Below are 20,366 nucleotides of genomic sequence, written 5' to 3'. Positions count from 1 at the left end.
CCACTTCTACTCTTATCTATTCTTGCTATCTCACCTTCCAAACAAACAGTATAAACAATCTGTCAAGTTCAAGAAAATACTCTGTTAGATTTTCTATGGGATTCTGTTAGGTTTATAGATTAATTTGGGTAGAAAATTGAAAATTTTACATTTATTTGTCTTATCAACGATGGTGATCTATCCCTCATTCTAGTCAATCTTCTTTTATATCACTCAATGTTTTTAAAAAATATTTTTCCACATATATTTTGCAACTATTTGCTTAGAATTTTCTATAAGTATGTTATATTTGTTACTTTTGCAAAGAGAGGCTTTAAAAAAGCAAGAAGTACTTCCTAATTGGTTGTCTTTTGAATATAAGAATGCTATTAAATGTTGTATATTGACTCAATTCTTGCAAATGTGGGGACTATATTATTAATTCTAAGAAATTTTTAATAAATAATGCCATATTTTTCAGGAATAGTGATGGTTTTGCTTCTTGGCTTCCAAATATTTTTACTTTTGTTTTTATTGTCTTGGAAGTCTAGTGTAAAATTGAATTTTTTAAAAATATTATTTTATCTAAAGATAATATTTTAATATTTCTGTATAAGAAAGCTATAGATTTTCTCATGTTAAGTGTTATTCCTCTGTTCCTATTTTCCTGATAGGCTTTTATTAGATACATGCTCTTAGATTAAGGGATTGCTTTTCTCTCTGTTTTTCTTTTTTATTATGAACAAATTCTGAATACTACTGAATGCCTTCTAAACTTCTTAAAATATCACAATTTTCCCTTTAATCTCTTATTTTGAGGAATGCTATCACAACTATTTTTATTATTAAACTATAACTGCGTTCCCAGAATAAATACTAGCTGGTTATAAAATATTAGTAATGTTTCATATATGGCTGGAATTGCTTTGCTAACATGTTATTTAGAATGTTTACATCAATGTTCCTGAAAAATCAGCCTGTATTTTTCTAACTTTGCTTCTACTTCTCTAGTTTCATATCAGTTTTGTACTAGATCTGTAAAAGAATTGGAGTTTACTTCTCTTTTCATTTTATGTAAGCATTTATGTAAAATTGAGTTTATCAATTTCTTAAACGTTTTGTAAGACATTTGTCTACAATCACCTGGGTCTGTTAATTATTTTTGCAGTAGATATGACAAAAAATACTTATTAATTTAATGTTATTGATCCATTTGGCTTTTCATTTCTTAAATAGTAATCTTGTTAATTCACTTTTTCTAGAATTCCATCTATGTTATGTATTGCATTCTCTTATGGTTTTTTTAATTTATGTTTATCTCTATTTATTGTAACTTTTTATCTCTAAAATTGTCTTAGTGCTAATTCTATTTTTTCATACTCAATCTTGCTGAATGTCTGCTATCTCACCAGTCTTTTTTAAAGGACCAGGTTTTTTTTTTTAAGTGATCTGTTCAATTTTTTGTTTTGTTACCATCTCATTAATTTTTTTCTTTTTAATATTTATTATTTGCTCTCTTCTATTTTCTAAATGGTTCAGTATTTTTCTGACTTCTCAAGTTGAATGCTTAGTTTATACTTTTTTCCTTTCTTCTTTTTATATGTGTTTATGTATATTTCATAATTTATGTTTGTATATGTATATACTATCTGTGTGTGTTTTTATTTCCAACTATGTGGAAATGTGTGGCAGTCTTTATGTTATTAGGTTTCTAATATTATCATGCAGTAGGCAGAGAATGAAGTCTCTCCCTGTATATTTTTGAACCTTTGCGATGTGTCTCATGTATCCACATGGACAAGTGAAGTCCAGAAACCTAAACATCATGAATCTTTGCAGTGTTAGTTAACCTTACAATTCAAACTTCAGTTAAATTGAAGTTTGAATTACAATTCAAACCCATACAATTTCAGTCTCTCCTTGCTTTGGAGATGTAAGGTGGTACAGTGGTTAATAATTCAGATTCCAGAGAGAGCAAGATTGCCTTCAAATCCTGGTGCAGCCACTTACTAACTGTGTGACTTTGGGCACATCATTTAAGCTCTATTTTCTTTTGTTTCTTTACCTGTAAAATGGGAATATTGATAGTGATTACTTTATAGGGCTGTTATGAGGGTTAAAGTAGCTACTTATATAAACAAAATCCCTTATAACAATCAAAATCCTTAAAATAATCCTGACATACAATAATAAATATCACCTATTATGGTTGTATTTGACATCTAGAGAATCCTTTTATTTTTTTAATGCAGTTCATCATGTACTAAAATATTTATTCAGCATTTTGTGTGTAGGTAACAGAAGTGGTACATCTCCTTACTTAGTAGCTCAGATGACCATGTTGCCAAAATTCTTCTACCAAGATTCACCCTTCCAGAAATTTTAACATTCTCCTCTTCCATTGCTGACACTCTCCACTCTCTTTGCTGTTCTTTATTTAATAATATTTGTCTTTCCATACAAACATACTCAGTTACACAATTTTGAATCAAAAGCCCAATTTATTTTAGACAATAACCGAATGTTTGCTAAATAATAAAATTTTCCTGAAGCTTGGAAATATGCAGAAATCTGGAAAGAAAATAATCAACAAGAAAGTAAATTAACTTATAGATAGGAAGAAAGATACATAGGTGTAATTTGCTAAAATCATAACTTACTGAAGAAAAAAATGTACTCAAGCTATGACATTGTTTGAATAATATATTAGAAAACTTCTTCTGCACAATTCTAGGCCTGGGGTTTGATGAGTGTATAAAGGAGGAGCTGACCAATTTACAGCTCTTGTCTCCAGATGAGCACCATCTCCTTTCACCCTATTGCTGAGGGCAAGTCATGACCAGTTCCCTTTACTCAATGAAGTGCAGATATTATATGAAATAAAACTAGAAAACCCAGTTTGCTTCTTCCACTTCATTTCCATCCATCCACCATTTTAACTGAAAGTCTATTCTCTATTAGAAGACCCAAAACAACCCAGTTCATTTGTTTTCATTTTCATTGAAAGACAAAAGATTAAACATGTGTTCTGTACTGGTAAAAGTGCTTCTTGAAGTTGAAACAGCTGAACTTCCTGTGATTTTCTGAAGAAGAGAAAAAAGAACAGAAGGTTAAGATAGTAATCCCTGGAAGCCTTCAATCCAACCCTTACTGTGATTCTTCTTTGATTTTCTTCCATATGCTTTTGCCATTTCCCTTGGCTTCTATCTGTGACCTTTGTAGTCTATTCATCAAAAAGTACTCAGAGTGATCTTTGCAAAATCTAAGTTAGATTATATCATTTCTCTCTTCAAAAGCTCTTGAAGGGTTTCTTATCTCACTTAGGATAAAATATTTTAAAACATTTACCATGTGATCACCAAGGCCCATGTGATCAAGAGCTTCTCACCATTTTTCTGAATTTTACTCTGCCATTTTTCCCACTCTTATTCTCTAGCCAGCTGCCTTCTTGAAGTACTTTAAACATCTTAAGCACACATCTGCCTCAGGGCATCCGTACTTCCTATTTCTGGTGTTGGGATGCATTTCCCACTAGAAGCATAAGGTTCACTCCCTTACTCTATCCATTCTTTGTTCTGATTTCAAATCATTTCATTACTTCAAAGCAGCCTTTCCTGAGTAATCTATTTATAACAGTACAGTATCCATCTTTTTGTGTCTCTTTAGCCCTTTTTATTTTTTCTTCTTAGCTCTTACCACTCTCTAACACATATTTACTTGCTGGTGTATTTAGAGTCTATCATCTCCACTCACTAGAGTATGAGCTTTCTGAGAGCAAGGACTCTATTTATTTTGTTCACTGGTACATTCCAAGCATCTAGAACAGAACTTGGAACATAGTAAGTGCTTGATAAATATTAGTCAAATAAATAATTCAATCCCCAAATGTGGTTCTATTGGACTAATTAGGCAATAGAAGCTATTCTGCTGAAGTATCTATGCATTTATGTAGCCAGGGTGTCAGAAACCAGGGGTAGAAGATGGTGGGTAAATATTTCAAGAATTGAGATAAAATTTACTCTAAAATATAATCTTAATTATGTTTCTGAGAGGGAGATTAATAATATGCTTATAATATAGTGTGATATAAAGCTGTTATGAGTGAGTAAATAATTGTTGGGTCTAAACTCAATAAACCCATTCTAAAATAATTTGACCAAAAAATTTTTGTTTAAGTGTTAATATGGGTGATTGAAGGGGTTTCTGAGCAGTAATTAAGAATCTGAGAACTGACTCTGAATGTTCTGTGATCTACACTGTGAGAACAGTCAGAGAAGCAGAGTCTTCATTGACACAAACTTTTCCAGGGTGCATTTTATACTGTATGGTAATGGTACTTCAGTATCAGTAATATGACACCTGCACTCAGAGGACCACAGTCCTGCTTTCTCTACAGTCACCTCTTTTTCTGTTTGTTTTTTTAATCTGAGGCAATATTTGGTAACTAATAATGTGTGTGTGTGTGTGTGTGTGTGTGTGTGTGCCAGAGAGAGAGAGACAGAGAGAGAGAAAGAAAGAGAGAGAGAGAGACATGAATATAAGTAATAATGGAAGAATGGGTACATGTCTATGCTAATAATTGTTAGCTGTGTCTTTCATTGTTTATTACTTTCTGTCTTGATTTGGCTTACCTTCTTGGCTGATTGATTTATTGATTGATGATTGTAGAGATGTAGGGGTGGATCCAGATGCATATAAACAAAGTAAAAATTAGCAACTAATCAACAAACTACATCAAAAAGGAATACTAATTTACTAATTTGACCACTAAAGCAACAGGCTGTCATTGGTCATTGGACCTCACTACTAATATCACTGTCCCACTTATTTTGCCTGTCAACAAAAATTCTTGATACTTACTATTTTCAATTGCCAGGAAAGAGGTAGAAATATCTTGTCATGGAGAGTCGTTCAATGGTGGGCATCTGGGCTTTAACATTTGGTTTTTCAAATGATTTTTGTACCTAAAAATAAAAAGAGGTTCTGGCTGATACATACCTCTTATGCATTCTCAAAAATTGCTTTGCACAATGAGCCGAAAAATTCTTGGAATGAAGGGTGCTCCTAGGATTGATGGAACCAAGCCCTTGGACATTCTAATTCCCTGTCACTGCTACCTTACCTCTTAGAAATGACACCTAATGTCAGAATATGCTCTTTATCTCAAAATACACACCTCATGCCTAATTCAAGTCTTTTCAAACTGCATTTTTTTTCTAGTTTATACTTCTGATCTACAGATCTGATGATTAATTAACCCTTGATGTTCGTTCATGAGAAGTGGACCTCAGAGATCCTCTATCTTCAAACTCTAACAAGGTTAACACCTCAATTCAATAAGGTTAAAATCCCAGGATTTTGTCCTTAAAGCCTGAATGATGAGCAATATTCACATTCACCATCAAGCTGAGTTGTGAAGTCTTTTTCCGTAGACTGATCAATGAGATCTTACTTACCTAGATCCACTATTTCTAATCTCTTCTGAGGAATTCCCTTGACAGTATAATGTCTAAATCCTATTCATCCAATAGGACTTAACTTTCTAAGTTCCTATTCACAGAGACTGTGACTCAGGTTACAATGCAATCTTCTCCAATTCACTAAAGGTATATCCTTCTTTTCCCATGGGAGTGCTACTGTTCTCTATGGTTTTAGTTTAAAAATAACCGCACTTTCCCATGTTCTTAATACCAATACTTTTCTCCCTAAAAAAGGAGCAGCATTTATTCACTCATTCATACATTTATTTATTCAATGAATATTAATTCCTCCCTTCCAGCATGTTGAGTGTTGAACAAATCCCTGCCTTCATGAGCTTGCATTCAAGTGAGTAAATACAGATAATAAACAAACAAAATATATACTGGGTGGGTGGTAGTAAGAGCTATTGGAGGAAAATAAATTAGGAAGGAAGGGGCAAATAAGGAATGTCCTGAGTTGGGGAAGAAGTATCAAGTCTTCCCTTCTGGGCCACTCTATTCAAAGAATTTTTCTCCTACATTCTCTTTCATGTGTCCTAGGACTTTCTCTTCTGGATCCTATCACAACATGCATCACACATTTTTTATTGTTGTTGTTGGACTACTTATTCAGTATCCATCTCTCTCACAAGAATGTTAGTTCTAGGTAGCCTTATGTCACATATGTCTCATTTACCCCTGTGTCATGAAGATATAACCCATTACCAAGTAGACCACCCAATATATATTTATTTAATAAATGAAGCAGTGAAAATTAATCCAAAATACTTTCCATTCTTTGAATTTTAAGAACTTATAACCCATAACACACAAGCTCACATGTTATAATATTTTGTTCTATTTTGATCTTCTGTTGTGGTGCATTAACATAGTCTTTTTGTAAATCAGATTTTAAACACATGGATTACAGAAACCAGTACCACTCTACTTTTGTTTGCCTGACAAAAATCTGTCATTGTCACTTGAAAGGCAAATAATACTAAAGTCTTCCTGAGCAAATACATGATTAGAAAAGGAGAGAGGAGCTTACCTTCCTAAATACTTCCTCTAGATGACAGCGCCAGGAATATTTTTGGAAGCATGTGATGAGTTGAGTAATGAAGAGAGAACCTTTTGTGATGTCTCTCCAGGACACATTATCTATGACAATAAGGAGTGGTAAGTCTTGGGCTGTGGCCTTCACCATTTTTTTTTTTTTTTTTTTTACATTTTTTGTCTTTTAAAACGTAGCTTGGGAATTATCTTGACATGTTTAGGGGAAGAACTTACAACCTTTCATTAACTCATTTTCCATAAAGAAGATGAACTAAAGAAGCAGCTCATCAAAACTGCAGGTCATTGCATAGTGATTACCTTGTATTTTGGGGATTGACTTTCTATTATGGGACTTATGCTTATTCATTTGGCTTTTAAAGGAGGCTTGAGAGATAATTGTAATTATTCCATTTTACAGAGGAAAAATAGAAGCTCAGAAGGATTAAAAAATGTCCCCATGTTCACATAGGTGATTGTTTACAGATTATATACCATGATGTCTTTCACAATATAGTGAGCAAAATAAATGAAAAGATCTAATGAAACTTTTGGAGGGAAGGGAAATGTTTTTGGTATAGATAGTGGTAATAATTTCACAGCTATATACTTATCTCCAAACTCATTAAACTGTATACATTAAATATGTGTGGCTTTTTGTATGTTAATTATACCTCCATAAAGTGGTAAAAGTACTTAAAAATATGTAAATTAGAAACCTCAGATATAAGGCTTCTCAAGATGATTACCTAGAGTTCAAGGACTAGATACTGTTCCCCTAATAGTAGGCCTACTAAGTCCCATTGTATCATTTTCTTCTTTCTTTAAAAGGGCATCCACCTTCTTGCTGGGATACCACTCTAAATAGTACCAGATGGGAAATATGGAGAAAATGGCTTGGAGTTGATAATTTTTGAGAAATGTCTGTCAGTCCCTAGATCCATAAAAACTCTACTCAAAATGTTAAATAGATTTAATAGAAAACTGAATCAATCATTTGTTTTTAATTAGTGTGATGGTAAAGAGATTTTCTTGTATTAGGTTGTTTTAATGGTTACTGTACCTTTGTCTGTAAAGTGCAACATATAATAAAAGTCAATCTTTAAAAGTGAAGAATAAGTAAAATATATTGACAGCATTCAAAATTTGCATCAAATCATTGCTGCTCAGAGCTTATCTTGATTTTTTAGAATCATTCAGAGGTAGCCTCAGACCCACAAATCCATGTCTGCAACTGAAAGACACATACGTGGGGTTGAGGAGCAGAAAGCAATGAAGTCCTTCTCCACATGGGTCTTGTAAATGGCATCCTCCTCCAGGTTCTCAGGCGACTGTGAAGAGCTGTCTGCCAAGGCTGCTGGAGAGTCACTGACCCACAATTCCCCACGATTTGCTGTAGAGACATCAATTTCCTACACACTGTGTGTCTCCCTCAGTATGACTATTACAATTGCCCACCTCATTCTTTTACAATGTTTATTCTAACCAGTTTCACACACACATGTGCACACACACATACACACATACAGGTGCATCTCCACCTCACATATAACAGTTTGCCTTTTTCTTGTGTTGTTGAGCAACATGCCAATTAATAGTGACAGCATGGTAGAACTGGAAGAACCCACTTGTTGAGAATAACAAAGAAGTTAAAGCCTTATCTGCATAATTTCAGAGCATAGTTATCATTTTATAGCTAAATTATTTTGGCTTTTCATCTTCAAACACTGTTCCAAAAAGCTAAAAGGGAACTGGGAGTCAGGAAAAAAAAGCAAAGAAAAATGTCACTGCAATCCCAGTTTCCCTCATCTCCTTATTCATTTCCCTTTCAATAATATATGAGGGGGGAAAAAAAGATAATGCTATTACATAATAGCCTGACTTTCAAATGAAATTATTCTCAAGCCAGAGAATGTCAAAATGTCTGTAAAACATTTACAAGTAAAGTTGTCATTAAAATGATTTCATTCCAAGGTTGGAATATTTTTGTTTAACTTTGATTTGAGAATTCTGGTGATCTCCTTCACCACTTACCTTGAATCAAATTGAACAGAAATTTCTCAGCTAACAAAACAAAGTCTCATGATACCAGCCCCCTAAATGGAATTTCCTAATAATTCAATTTAGTTTATTTGCATTGGATGGGGTTTAAGATTATTTCCCTTAGAAATAAAACAGACTACAATCCTCTGCAAACACCTTTATGACTTTTGGATTTTTCATCTCAGAACTCACCACCTCTACAGGCCTGGACAATGATGACCTTAGGTTTGTCCTTTAGACTGAGGCAATTGCGGTTGTTGAATATCCGGAAGATGGTGTCATAAGGTAGCACATCTCGTTTTTCATCACTATGCATAGTCCCACAGATCCCATCCAGGATGCCATGAGACATGAACACCAAGAATGTGCTGTCTGAAGATTTGTGCTCTTCACGGGCAGCAAATCTGCACAGCACTGATTCCATATCCTGAAAAAGACTGCAAAGTCTTACTTTAACAGGACAAGCATTAAAATTAAACTGACCTCCTATTTATCATGATCAGTATAAGAAACATCTGTAACGTTCCAGTCATGGTGGCTTTACATAATGGTTGCTTGATGATAGTTTTATTTTTATTTCTATAATGGATCAATGGGTTCAACTTTTTGTTCCTTCTGACATTATATAACCTGTCCTCTTAATACATTTTACATTTGCTTATTGTCGCTATATACTTTCATTTTCATCTCTGTATTTTCTCTCGTTACTTAATAAAAACCTTGAATAATAAATGTATCATACCACTTCCTTTCTAAGGCACTCCCCACCATACTTAGAATAAAATAAAACTTCTGACATAAGTATACTTCTCCCTTCTGACATCCTTCCTCCTCCTCTAGGCTCTAGTCACACTGGTCTTTCTGTACTTTTCAAGTGCCAGTTTCATATTAGGTTCAGACTTTTCACTTGTAGTCATGCCTCCTTGGAATATATTTCATTCACATCTTTCCAGAGCTATCTTGTCTCTGATAGTCATGTGTCAGATCCCATATTACCTCCTCAAAATGTCTTTCTTGGCCACCCCATCAAACATTATTACTCCCCACTCACCAATTTGTTCTTATGTTTCCTTTTTCCTTTTCATTTCCTTTTCACTTCTTTTCAATCTTAGAGACACACAGATACATCAAATCTCTGAAATGTTCTGTTTTGCTTATAGTTTGATCAACCCCCACCAAGTGAACCTAGATCAAGTGAGCTTGGAACCTTCTGTCTCATTTACAGACCCATCCCCAATGCCAAAATAGCTCCTGGGACAGTCAGGATTCAGTATTTATATGGTGATCACACTCCTGCTAACATTCATTACTCCAGAATTTTCTGGGAAATATTGGGGCTGAATCTCAATCATCCCACTTCAGAATTAAGAATTGTGTGGGTACATATGCCAACCACTTTTTGTACAGTTTTATGGAACTGAGGATATTTGAAGCTCTAAAGAAACATAGATTTCACCTGTCTTAATATTTTTATTTTATAACACACATTCACACACTTAGATACACACACACACACACAACACACACAAATGAGACCTATGGTTGTTAAAGTTATTTGCTTAATATTATAATGTTCATTTGTTAGTAGGAAAATATGTGTTGAATATGTATGTGTTTGGGGTGGGTGAGGGGCCCTTACCCTGGCTGTGAGTTTCTCTTCCACATCCACACTGTAGCCAAGGCCCTCAAGCAGCCCCTTCATTCCCATGATGTCATGGGCAGCCCCATTCCTGAGAGGGAGATGATCAAACTCTGTATTGCATATGATGAGAGCCAGACGAGTGCGGGACTTTATCTCCTTTATTGGATAGACCTGAAGGAAATTGATATGCAGTGAGTTTGATTTACCTAAATCTCTCCTAAACCCTCATACACCAATCACTGTTGCTTTTAAGGGCTTGCATAGCTGTCCTCTCTCTTATCCTGTACCAGAATACACTATCTTCCTCTCTTTTAGTAATGGATTGAATTGACAATAGAAAGAAGTACAAATTGGAAGGGAATTATTTTTCAAAAGCCCAGACAATGATCCAGATCATATTTGTGATGGTTACTCGAGAATCTTCAGGAGACTAGAACAATTCCTACCTTCTCCTTCTCCTCTTTCTTCTCCACCTAGTCAAATCTTTCTTAACAATCAAGGCTCTGATCAAATTTCATAAAAACCAGGAGATATTTGCCATTGACTCCAGCTAAAAATAAATACACCAAAGATCCTTTGCCTTGGGTAACATTATTTTGGTACTATTTTAACTTATAATGTTTTGCAGGTGTTAATAATTTTTAACTGGAATGCAAACAATTACTACTCAGCCATGTTATCTTATAAATATTTTGATTCTATGACTACAGCTAAAATTCTAATAAATCCCAAATATATAGGACAACAAATAAATGAAAAAAGTGAGAGACTTGTATTTTGTCATAGGGTTGAAAGAGAATTAGAATCTGTGTGAAGCCATGTGATTTCCTCCTTCCCAAAGCATCTATGAAAAAGGAATCCACTGTCCCCACCCTGCCACTCTGTAACTAATGCTTTAAGAAATTGTGTCATTAGTGAAAGCAATTGTTTTTCTCTCTTTCTTTCTTTCATGTACAGAGCACAGTACCTCTTCAGCCCTTTCTTTACACAGTTTAAGAAATTCTTCATGAGGGCAAAGCTTGAGGGTATCTGTAGTTTCTGCTGACTCATCTGGTCCAGTCACGATTTCCTCAGGAGCTGCAGGATACATCGCATAATATAAATTGTGATATCTGACTCTGTGACCCAGTTATCACCTAAGAAAACTGACAGAAAAGGGATATCCTGGGAAAAAGGATTTTTAACATGTTGGGTTATAGTTGAATCTAACCTGTGTGTGAGGAGACAGATGTATTATGACTGGGAAAGAAGGGAGAAATCCTTGGTAGGAAAAGCAGATCCACTCAAAAATACAATAATAGATTCTGATATTATGAAGGAGACACCTTAATGATTTAAGGTCAAAGTTAGCCTTCCCTTACTCACCAAAACAGTTTGATTTTTCCAGTGGTTTTACTCTAGGGTATTGCTCATCTGTGTGGACTTTCTATTGTCTCTGAGCAAGAGTACATTTAGTAAATATTTATCAGAGTGCTATCTACTAGAAATAAAATTGAGTCACACTCACATTGAGTCACTTTTTTTTTTTTTTGAGAGTATGCAGCACTTATTACAAAGCCAGGAAATACAAATGTCCCAGGGCAGGAGGAGGATACAGCCACAGCACCTCAGACACAGGACAAGGTGCAAACACAGACAAACCTGTTGGGGGACACCTGACCCCAAACACATAGGTTGTGATAGAGTCTTGCCTCCTCCCTTCATCCCGATCTGATCTATGCACATTGGAGAAAAAACTGGTGGGCAGGAGTCTGTTGGGGTCTGTCCCTCAGGGGGTGGACCACTTGACTTCTTGGGGATGGAGCTGAGGTCAGATCTCACAGGTTCTGCCTTCTTGTGCTTTTAGATGCCTGTTGCTCTTTCCTGACTTGACCTCAGCTGTGGGTGGGGAGGGCACTGCAATTTAAAATTTTCTAATGTCCACATTGAATAAAAATAGACAGAATCAATTAATTTAATAATATATTTTGTTTAACATAATATATCCAAAATAGTATCATTTTAACCTGTTACTAGCCACAATTTATGCACTTAAAAGCCACGTGTGCCCAGTAGCTATCATATTGGGTAATGTTACATCCCAAGTCCACTCCTAATTCACACAACAAACACAGACACATACACACTCAAATACTTAATAGAATCCTACATCCTGTACCATCCAGGTATTATTTTTTCAGCAACCTCAGCGTGAATTCTTAACCTTTCCAGAGGAGCTAGGCTTCAATGATTCACCAAGTTGTGAAGTCAGCTATTTAAAGGAGAAATGCTATACATTAATCATAGTATTGAATCCAGTGTCGAAGGGACAATTTTTTTGTCAGAGATTCTACATTACTCTGAATGTCCTTGCCTCCAAAGTGCTGAATAACCAGTCCTAAATTTTCAACCCATGTTTTAAAACGTGAGGAAATAACTTCTCCTTGTTGGAAAAGTTTGTTTCTGACTCATCCTGACCTAATCCCTTGAGAAATGTAATATTTTCTCAAACTGTTTGACCTCATTTGACTAAGATTGTGCAAGAGACTGGGAAAGTCCAGAGCCCTCCCTTGGAGAGGGAAGGAAGAGATTCCTCATAAACAAAAATCAGAAGAGGTTTGTCAAGACCTAACATAACAAGGTTTTTGTTTATGAAAGTAATAAACTTTTATGTTCATTTACATGAACGAACCAAGACAGTCTCTTATTTTATTTTATTTTAATTAGAAAGGCAATATTATCTTCTGTAAATTTTTCAGTTTTTAAACTTTATAATTTTTTCCATTTCACTTGTTTCCATTAGTTTTTAAATAATATTTTTTTTATAAATGTCTTTCTAAAAAGTGTGCAAAAAATGTAAGCTCTGGAGATGCAGCACATGGTATGTCTTTAAGGCTACCAAACTGTCTTATTTATTTCTGTAGATAAAGTACTGACACATACTCTCCTTTCCTACTCCAGAAGATTCTGCCAATGTGAAGAAGTCCAGGATCCTGGGATAGTCCCTTGTCAGAGGGTATGTTTTGTCATTGAAAGTCTCCTGTTTCCAGGTCATTTAAAGGTTTGGTGTACTCTTGAATTTAATAAATGTCATCTCCTAATGACAATTATATGTCTATATATAGATACGGTATTTACAGATAAAACTGAAAATTAGACTATCTTATGTCTAATAGTAAAATTAGCATGAAAATGAATCATTTCATTACAATGTAATAAATATAGTGTAGCCTGCTGTTCAAAAGGAGTACCCATGGGCCTGACAGCGCAGAAAAAAGAAATACGAAAATTAGCAGTTTAGATAAAAACTTTAATATCTGAGTTTTATCTGTTACCTAATGAAATGCTCAAGAAACCCCTTAAACTGAAACAAAACTAAAGATATTGATATTAGATAAGACAAGTCCTTCTCCCTTGGCAAGTAGGAATTTGAGTAATTATCTCTCTGACTAAATAACAATGCTTGGCACATAGTATGCACATATACTGCTAAATAATTGAAACAAATAGCTTAGGTTCTTCCTATCCCCCACTCCATTTCCTCAGTACCTCATTAAGAACCCTCTGAATTATATCCATGCCCAAAAGGCCTGGCTAGGGCTTTTACATATTCTAATAGCCCTACTCACCAAGCTTCCTGGTCTCCTGGGCCAGTATACTCGAGGTGTCCTGAGATTCCTCTGGAGGTTCCATGTACAGTAGAACTCAGGGGGCTACTGGATACTTCATGAAACTATCTATACCTGCCTCCTGCCTGCCACAGACTCTGCTGATGGGATAGGTTATTTCAGTTTAAGGTTCATTCTGGTTCCTGGGGTTGCTAAAATCATTTTGAAGTTCCCCTTATTTCAATTTTGATTCCCATTTGTTGAATTATCTCTGATCTTTTTAAAATTTATTCTATTCTATTCTATTCTATTCTATTCCTTTATGGCTTATTTTAGGATACTGAATATAGTTTCCTGTGCTATACAGTAGGACCTTGTTGTTTATCCATTATATATGTAATAATTTGCATCTGCTTACCTCAAACTCCCAATCTATCCCTCGCCCACACCCCTCCCCCTTGGCAACCACAAGTCTGTTCTCTGATTTTGTTTTTAAATCCAAATTGTTTTTATCCCATCCCAGGTTTAAGAGAAAGTAATAAACCTGCACAAGGACCAATTTAAATGTTAATGATAACATAGACTAAGCCACAATCTTGGACATCTATTAGACTAGTGTGTACTTCCTGCTGGTGGGAGTGTCCCTTCTCCATAGAGAAGGGATTATTGAAAAAGCTTATTTGCTATAGTGAGGTCTCTACAGTTATGTTGCATTTTGTTTATTATTGCTTATTATTATTGATAAACTCTAGTATTCAGGCTGAAATTTTAGGTTAAACTCTATACCAAATTGAGTCCATCACTGGTGAACTTGGATCTGAGGATATTTAGACTCTAGTAATATTCATAATTCAATTAAAGTGAAGTTTTGAAAGATGTTAATATATTGGACAGTTTATATTGAATAAGTATTCTCCTGATCATATTTTGTAACTCACAGAAATGAGTAAGCACAGTAAACATTTAAATATTATAAGCTAAAGAATAATTCTGATAACTAATATTTATTACATGCATTTTCTTCATTTGCCTATTCATCCTATATTCATTACATGCCTGCTATGTCTCTGGCATGCTAAGAGCTATTATTCATTGGTGAAGAAAACAGTTGTGATCTGGATTAAGAAACTCAGTGGATTATAGTCTTGTCTAATGAGATAGACAGGGGATAGAAGTGTAATAGATTTGATGCGGAGAATAAAGAGTTTCATTTTATATATCTTAGCTTTGTGAAGCCAGTGGAACATTCAAGTGGAAATGTTGAATATGCAGCTAGAGCTAAATATATCTGGAGTTCAGAGGAGAGTTTCAGATGGGAGCTAAAATATTAGGAATTATCAGTCTGTGCCTGCCATTATGTTCCTAGCTTTACAAAGCCTGTGATGAAGAGACTGAAATTGTCCCCACTTCACAGATGCTCATACTGATGCTTAGGGAGGTTAAGAAACTTGAATGAAGTCACATAGTGTCCAAAGTGAGAGAAATGTGAGTTCAGCTCCAGGTATCCCTTACTACAAAGTCTCTGCAATTAGCTATCTCTATGATCAACCTAAACACAAGGACTCAACTTCTAAACTAATTGGAAATTAGATGCCCTCCCACAAATGACAAGGTGGCCTCTAAAAGGACAATGATAGGTTTAGTGAAAATTATACTTTAGTAATAGGAGGATGGGGGACTTAGAGGACAGTGGAGCTGCCTTGGAGGCAAGTAGATCTGAAAAATTTAAGATATCCCTTGAAAACAATTCCAGTCTTACCTTTTATACTGGTGGAATTTTTTTCTATGTTTAGGAAGGTTTGAACAAAGATTTGACCTGCCTCATGGCGTTTCTGTCGCATAGAGTCCACCAAGACCCGCGCCTTGTCTTCAAGCTTGGCATCATAAATTTTTTTCTTCTCCTCTTCCTCCAATTTCAGGACATTTTTTCCCACCAAGTCATCCAAAACGCCAGTAATGAGCTCTTTGCCCACAGATTCCAAAATCTTAAGTGGGTTTTTGTTGCGTGTGTCTTCTGTCAGAAATACAAAACTTCCTTTGACTTGATCTTGTCTCAATAAAAAATTCAGAATTGAAAATAATCTGATGACTGATCTTTCAATATGGTAGATCAATATGACACCAGGTTAATATATTACTGTCTGGGATAATTAGAATTTTTGTGGGTGAATAAGGAAGTCAAATTAATAAGTATTTTATTGTAATACCACAGGTATTATTTGAATGGATAGTGCATGGAAAGGCAGGGTATCTCATCAATACTTAATTAAATCGACAATGACAGTTATAAAGTCCATCTAGATATAAAGATAGTCTTAACACAAAATGACATATTCTAAAAAAATGCACCAAGACATTGAACAAAAACTTTGCCCCAGAAGCACCAGCCTCATTGTTCATGTTATCTTGCAGTATTCTTTCAATAAATGTTCATTGGGCAACTATTATGAGAAAGAAACATGGACATTACAAGGCATGAATAAAAAGTTACCCAATATCAGTTCATTTAATAATAGCTAACATCTATTATGCATTTAGGATTAAAAAAGAAATACATATAAAGCAATACACAATATTATTATTATTTACAAGACTCTGTACTAAATACTTTATAAATATTAATATGATGGACCCTCACAATAATCCAATGAGATGGTTAATATTTTCCCTATTTTACAGATCATTTAAATAAAATGCCCAGATCACACAAATTAGTATTCAAATTCTGTTCTTATACCATATTCTATAAAGTTAAACATAGCACAGCTTCAGTAATAATAGTTGATTTTCATTGAGGCCCCATTGGTCTCAAGTGCTTCATGTGAATCTTATCAGTTAAAGTTAATAAAAATTCCATGTAACATATATATTAATATTTCTATTATATAGTAAAGGAAACAGACACAGAGAAGTTAGTTAAATATTTGATCCAAATTGTGTGAATAGTACACCATGTTTAGTAAGAGGGTAGGAAGGGATTCAAACTCAGGGGTTCAGAATCTAGTCCCCACTCTTAAATCATCAAACTACTTTACATGATACTTGGTGAAGAGTTACTTAAGAGAATAGAAAGTGATTCAGGGACTCAGAAAAGACTGGGTAAATTTCTGCAGATGAGGTCACAAAATGCTTCTTCTTAGAAAAGGTGGCAGAAACACTGGTCTTACACTAGAGTATACACATGTCAGAACAGAGAGATTGAAGAATTATGAACAACATGCAGGTTAATCTATGAAATATTTACTCTGACTGAATTCTGGGTTTCTATTTTATTTATTTCTTCCTTCAACAAGGTTGAGTGTTGACTGAATAAGTGGTACTGGGAGAAATATGGTAAACAATAAAACCGAAGAGTTTTTACTTTACATCCTCTTATTATCTACACATTCTCATGGCTTCAGTTATTAGCTTTAAATAATAAATAAATTATCCCTGAATTTATAGATTCAGCCCAAAGGTGGATCCCAAAATTGAGGCTCATATATTCATCCCTTCTCTGTATCCCACAAACTCATTAAACTCAACTTTTAAAAGCTGAACTGCTCATTTTTCATCACCTGCTTCCTTCCCTATATGTACTAGTTAATGGTATCTTACAGTCAAGTGCACCAACTCAGTAAAAGCTGGTGATACTGAACCTCTTCTGCTTTCTTTATATCTTATTTTCCATCTCACTTCAAACTGTATTGATTTTATGTGCTAAATATTTGCAGAATCTGACTACTTCTCCCTTTCTAACTGTTTGATACTCTAGTTCAGGCCAACATCCTTTCTTGTTTAATTACTCTAAGAGTCTGATAAATCTACTCTTGTCCCCTTCTAATCTGTTCTTCACAATGAAGCAAAGTCAGTGTTCTAAAAATCTAGACGTAACCATGAAATGTCTCAGCTTAATCTAATCTAGGTCTTCTCATTCAGCCTCATCCTCTGCTACTATACCCACCTTGCTCATTACATTTTAAACACTTTGCCTTTCTTTCAGATTCTACAAAGCCTTGACTTAGGGATCATTATATGTACAGTTTCTCACACCCAACATTCCTTTCTATTTCTCAACTGCTTCCTGTTTATCTTCAGGTCTCAGATGACATGCCATTTTCTTTAGGAAATTCTCCTTGATGCTTAAGGTTAGACTGAGTGTCAGAGCAATATGCTCCCAGAGAAACTTGTTTCTCCCTAAGCTAGCATTTTTTTCCTTATAGTTGTTAATTAGTTAACAATGGCAACCAAACTCATTAGTTTATGTTTATTGAGTCACTTTACTTGTTTTGTCTACTGCTTTTCAGTTTATCATATCTATTATCTAATGATTCCCTGATTCCAATTCAATAACAAGTAAGGTCATCCTGCCTAGCTAAAAAGGAAGCCATGAGTGTGAATTTAACGTACTACTCCCCAGTCAAATGCTGTATGAGCGTCATGAAGAAGATAAGAAAACAGTCAGCCCTTACATTTTAGGAGCTTAAATTAAATGTGTGAGATGAGACAGAAACCCTGGAAAGAATTACACTACAGGGAAAATGAAAGAAATAAAGAAACACAATAGCAAGAAAGTATGAGTGGGGGGAATGCAAGTAAATGTTTGTTAATGAAGCTGAAATCATGCTTTAGAGAGATTAATGGTAAAGTGAATAAATATATTTTGAAAGGTAGGAAAACCTGTCTGACAAGTTCAGACATTTTTTAAAAGGCAATACAGAGCCATTGTATGTTCCTGAGTAAGAAAATTGCATTTGTAAATACCTAGAAGGTAAGAACTGAAAGATAAGGATCTGATCATCTTTCCTAACAATGCTAATCTGCAGACAAACTTAGTCCAGCTACATAAGAATCATTTGTAGATCTTTAAAAGATTATAAATGTTTATGGTCTATCCATGGTTGAGTAATTTGGGGTTATGAAGGGGGAAATAATCTAAGTTTGTTAATGTCTACAGATTATTTAGATTTGTTGTAAGGTTTAGAAACCACTGATCTAGTTGAACCTCTTCCTTTTCAAATGAAGAAAATGAAGCCAAAGAAGTGATATATACACTAACATGTATAAAATGGATAACTAATAAGAACCTGCTATATAAAAAAAATAAATTAAATAAAATTCTAAATTCAAAAAGAAGTGATATGATACACCGGAATACTAGCTGCATAAATAGCCAATGATTCCATCTCTTATGCTTTCCAGTTTCTGTGTGTAAGATGTGTGACCTGAAAACAGTATGCAGGATGGATAGGAGGGTTAAATCCTGGAGAGAGGGAGACCAGTTAAAAACTGTGATAGCAATCCAAGAAATACTGTGCTAGAGTAGTTAGAAAGGGGGGAAAATGTAGTTACTTTATAAAGACAAAGAGCATAATTCAATATAGGATATAGCAAGGGGGGGTGGGAATTCAAAGACTCACTTATCTGATTATGGGGACAATTTTATGGAATCAAGAGGAAGCTGAGAAGATTTCAGAGTGCATTTAGGAATTTTCAGAGTTTTCTCACCATAAATAACTTACTATATTTGCCTTTATCCACCCTTCACTTTGATTACCAGGAGCTTCAAAAAAGGAAATAACTTCTTCCTGGCTCTGAGATAATCTGGACACCATACTCTCCTTCAGTGTCTCCAAGGCAGTGCCCCCCAGTTCAAGTTACACAGAGCTAATAAGGAGAATTTAGCTTGCACAGGATTGGCTCATTTCCCTTTTGTATATTTCTTCCTGTCACAAAGCAATTAATAAGTGTTTTCTAAGACCCAGGTTCCTGACCCTCAGCTAGGAAAGGACCCTTACTCACCAGCCATATGTAACAACCGTAGTCCCTTCCTGATACCTCGAGAAGAGCACAGGCTTGAAAATGAAAGTTACTGGACACTTCCTCCATTCAGGGGGCGGGGACTCCTAATCATAGATTGGGAAACTGCTGCTCAGAACTTCTGCGTTCACTGTCAGGAAGTTCCCTGTAGTCAGCAAATGGATTTCCCAATCCTTTGGGAAGAATTATTTCTTCTTTTTGGAAGAAAAAAATTGAATTGACAAAACATTTTCCAACCTATGTTGGAACCTCTGACTGTTTTTTCCCTCCTTTTCTTTTTCTTTCCTCATTACTCCACACCTCGTTCTCTCTGTCCTTCTGCTTCTGATCTCTCAGTATTTCTCCTTTGCTCAGCTACAAGTGCAAATCATGAAGAAGTTAAAACTAACAAGTTCCCTTTCATTTCCGGATAAGGATTACCCAAATAACTTTAGTTTCCTGTTTTAACTGTGCTGATCATGGCGGTATTATACCTTCTCCATCTCCCTATCATCTTACACTTTTATTGGAAATAAGTTCTGAACCCTTGTCTCCATTCCTTTCATGATTTTCTTTAACTGCCTAAACTTCCCTTAACATTTAATTTTTACTGAGGGTGGCTATTCACCTCCCCTTTTTGTTATATTCTGAACAAAGACTGACCATAGAAGCAGTCTCAGGCTGTAGTAGAATGATTGTGTGATAGTACAAAAGATATATATCCAGAAGAACGGTTAGTGAAAGGAAAAAAAAAAAAGACTCTGAAATGCTCAACTTGAAGGTCTTGAAAAGGTCAGAAATTCTAGGTCCATCCATGTTGCTGCA

The 20,366-nt window shown here is 34.9% G+C and overlaps 1 protein-coding gene across 4 annotated transcripts; it reads right to left on the bottom strand.

The window, feature by feature from the left end:
* Positions 1-2,479: 2,479 nt before the first annotated feature.
* LOC132370461 (caspase-13) lies at positions 2,480-19,622 on the bottom strand. Of its 4 annotated transcripts, XR_009504586.1 has the most exons (10): positions 19,545-19,622; positions 15,523-15,777; positions 11,144-11,253; positions 10,174-10,347; positions 8,727-8,961; positions 7,741-7,884; positions 6,490-6,599; positions 4,840-4,943; positions 4,611-4,671; positions 2,480-3,062 (listed from the first exon to the last, which is right to left on the bottom strand). XR_009504586.1 is itself a non-coding variant. In XM_059930499.1 (9 exons), exons 1-8 carry the CDS (start codon positions 19,549-19,551, stop codon positions 4,845-4,847), a joined length of 1,134 nt encoding a protein of 377 aa, XP_059786482.1. In that variant the 5' UTR covers positions 19,552-19,622; the 3' UTR covers positions 2,480-3,062; positions 4,840-4,844. The 4 variants fall into 4 exon arrangements, 3 of the variants coding, with proteins under 3 accessions (XP_059786482.1, XP_059786484.1, XP_059786483.1); XM_059930499.1 differs by lacking the exon at positions 4,611-4,671; XM_059930501.1 differs by lacking the exon at positions 4,611-4,671 and having other exon boundaries at positions 15,523-15,774; positions 19,545-19,604.
* Positions 19,623-20,366: the final 744 nt, after the last annotated feature.

This window comes from Balaenoptera ricei, chromosome 8 (assembly GCF_028023285.1).
Source record: "Balaenoptera ricei isolate mBalRic1 chromosome 8, mBalRic1.hap2, whole genome shotgun sequence".
In the NCBI taxonomy this organism is placed as follows: domain Eukaryota; kingdom Metazoa; phylum Chordata; class Mammalia; order Artiodactyla; family Balaenopteridae; genus Balaenoptera; species Balaenoptera ricei.
The sequence above is the reverse complement of the archived record's forward strand: the minus strand, read 5'-3'. Positions and strand labels throughout refer to the sequence as shown.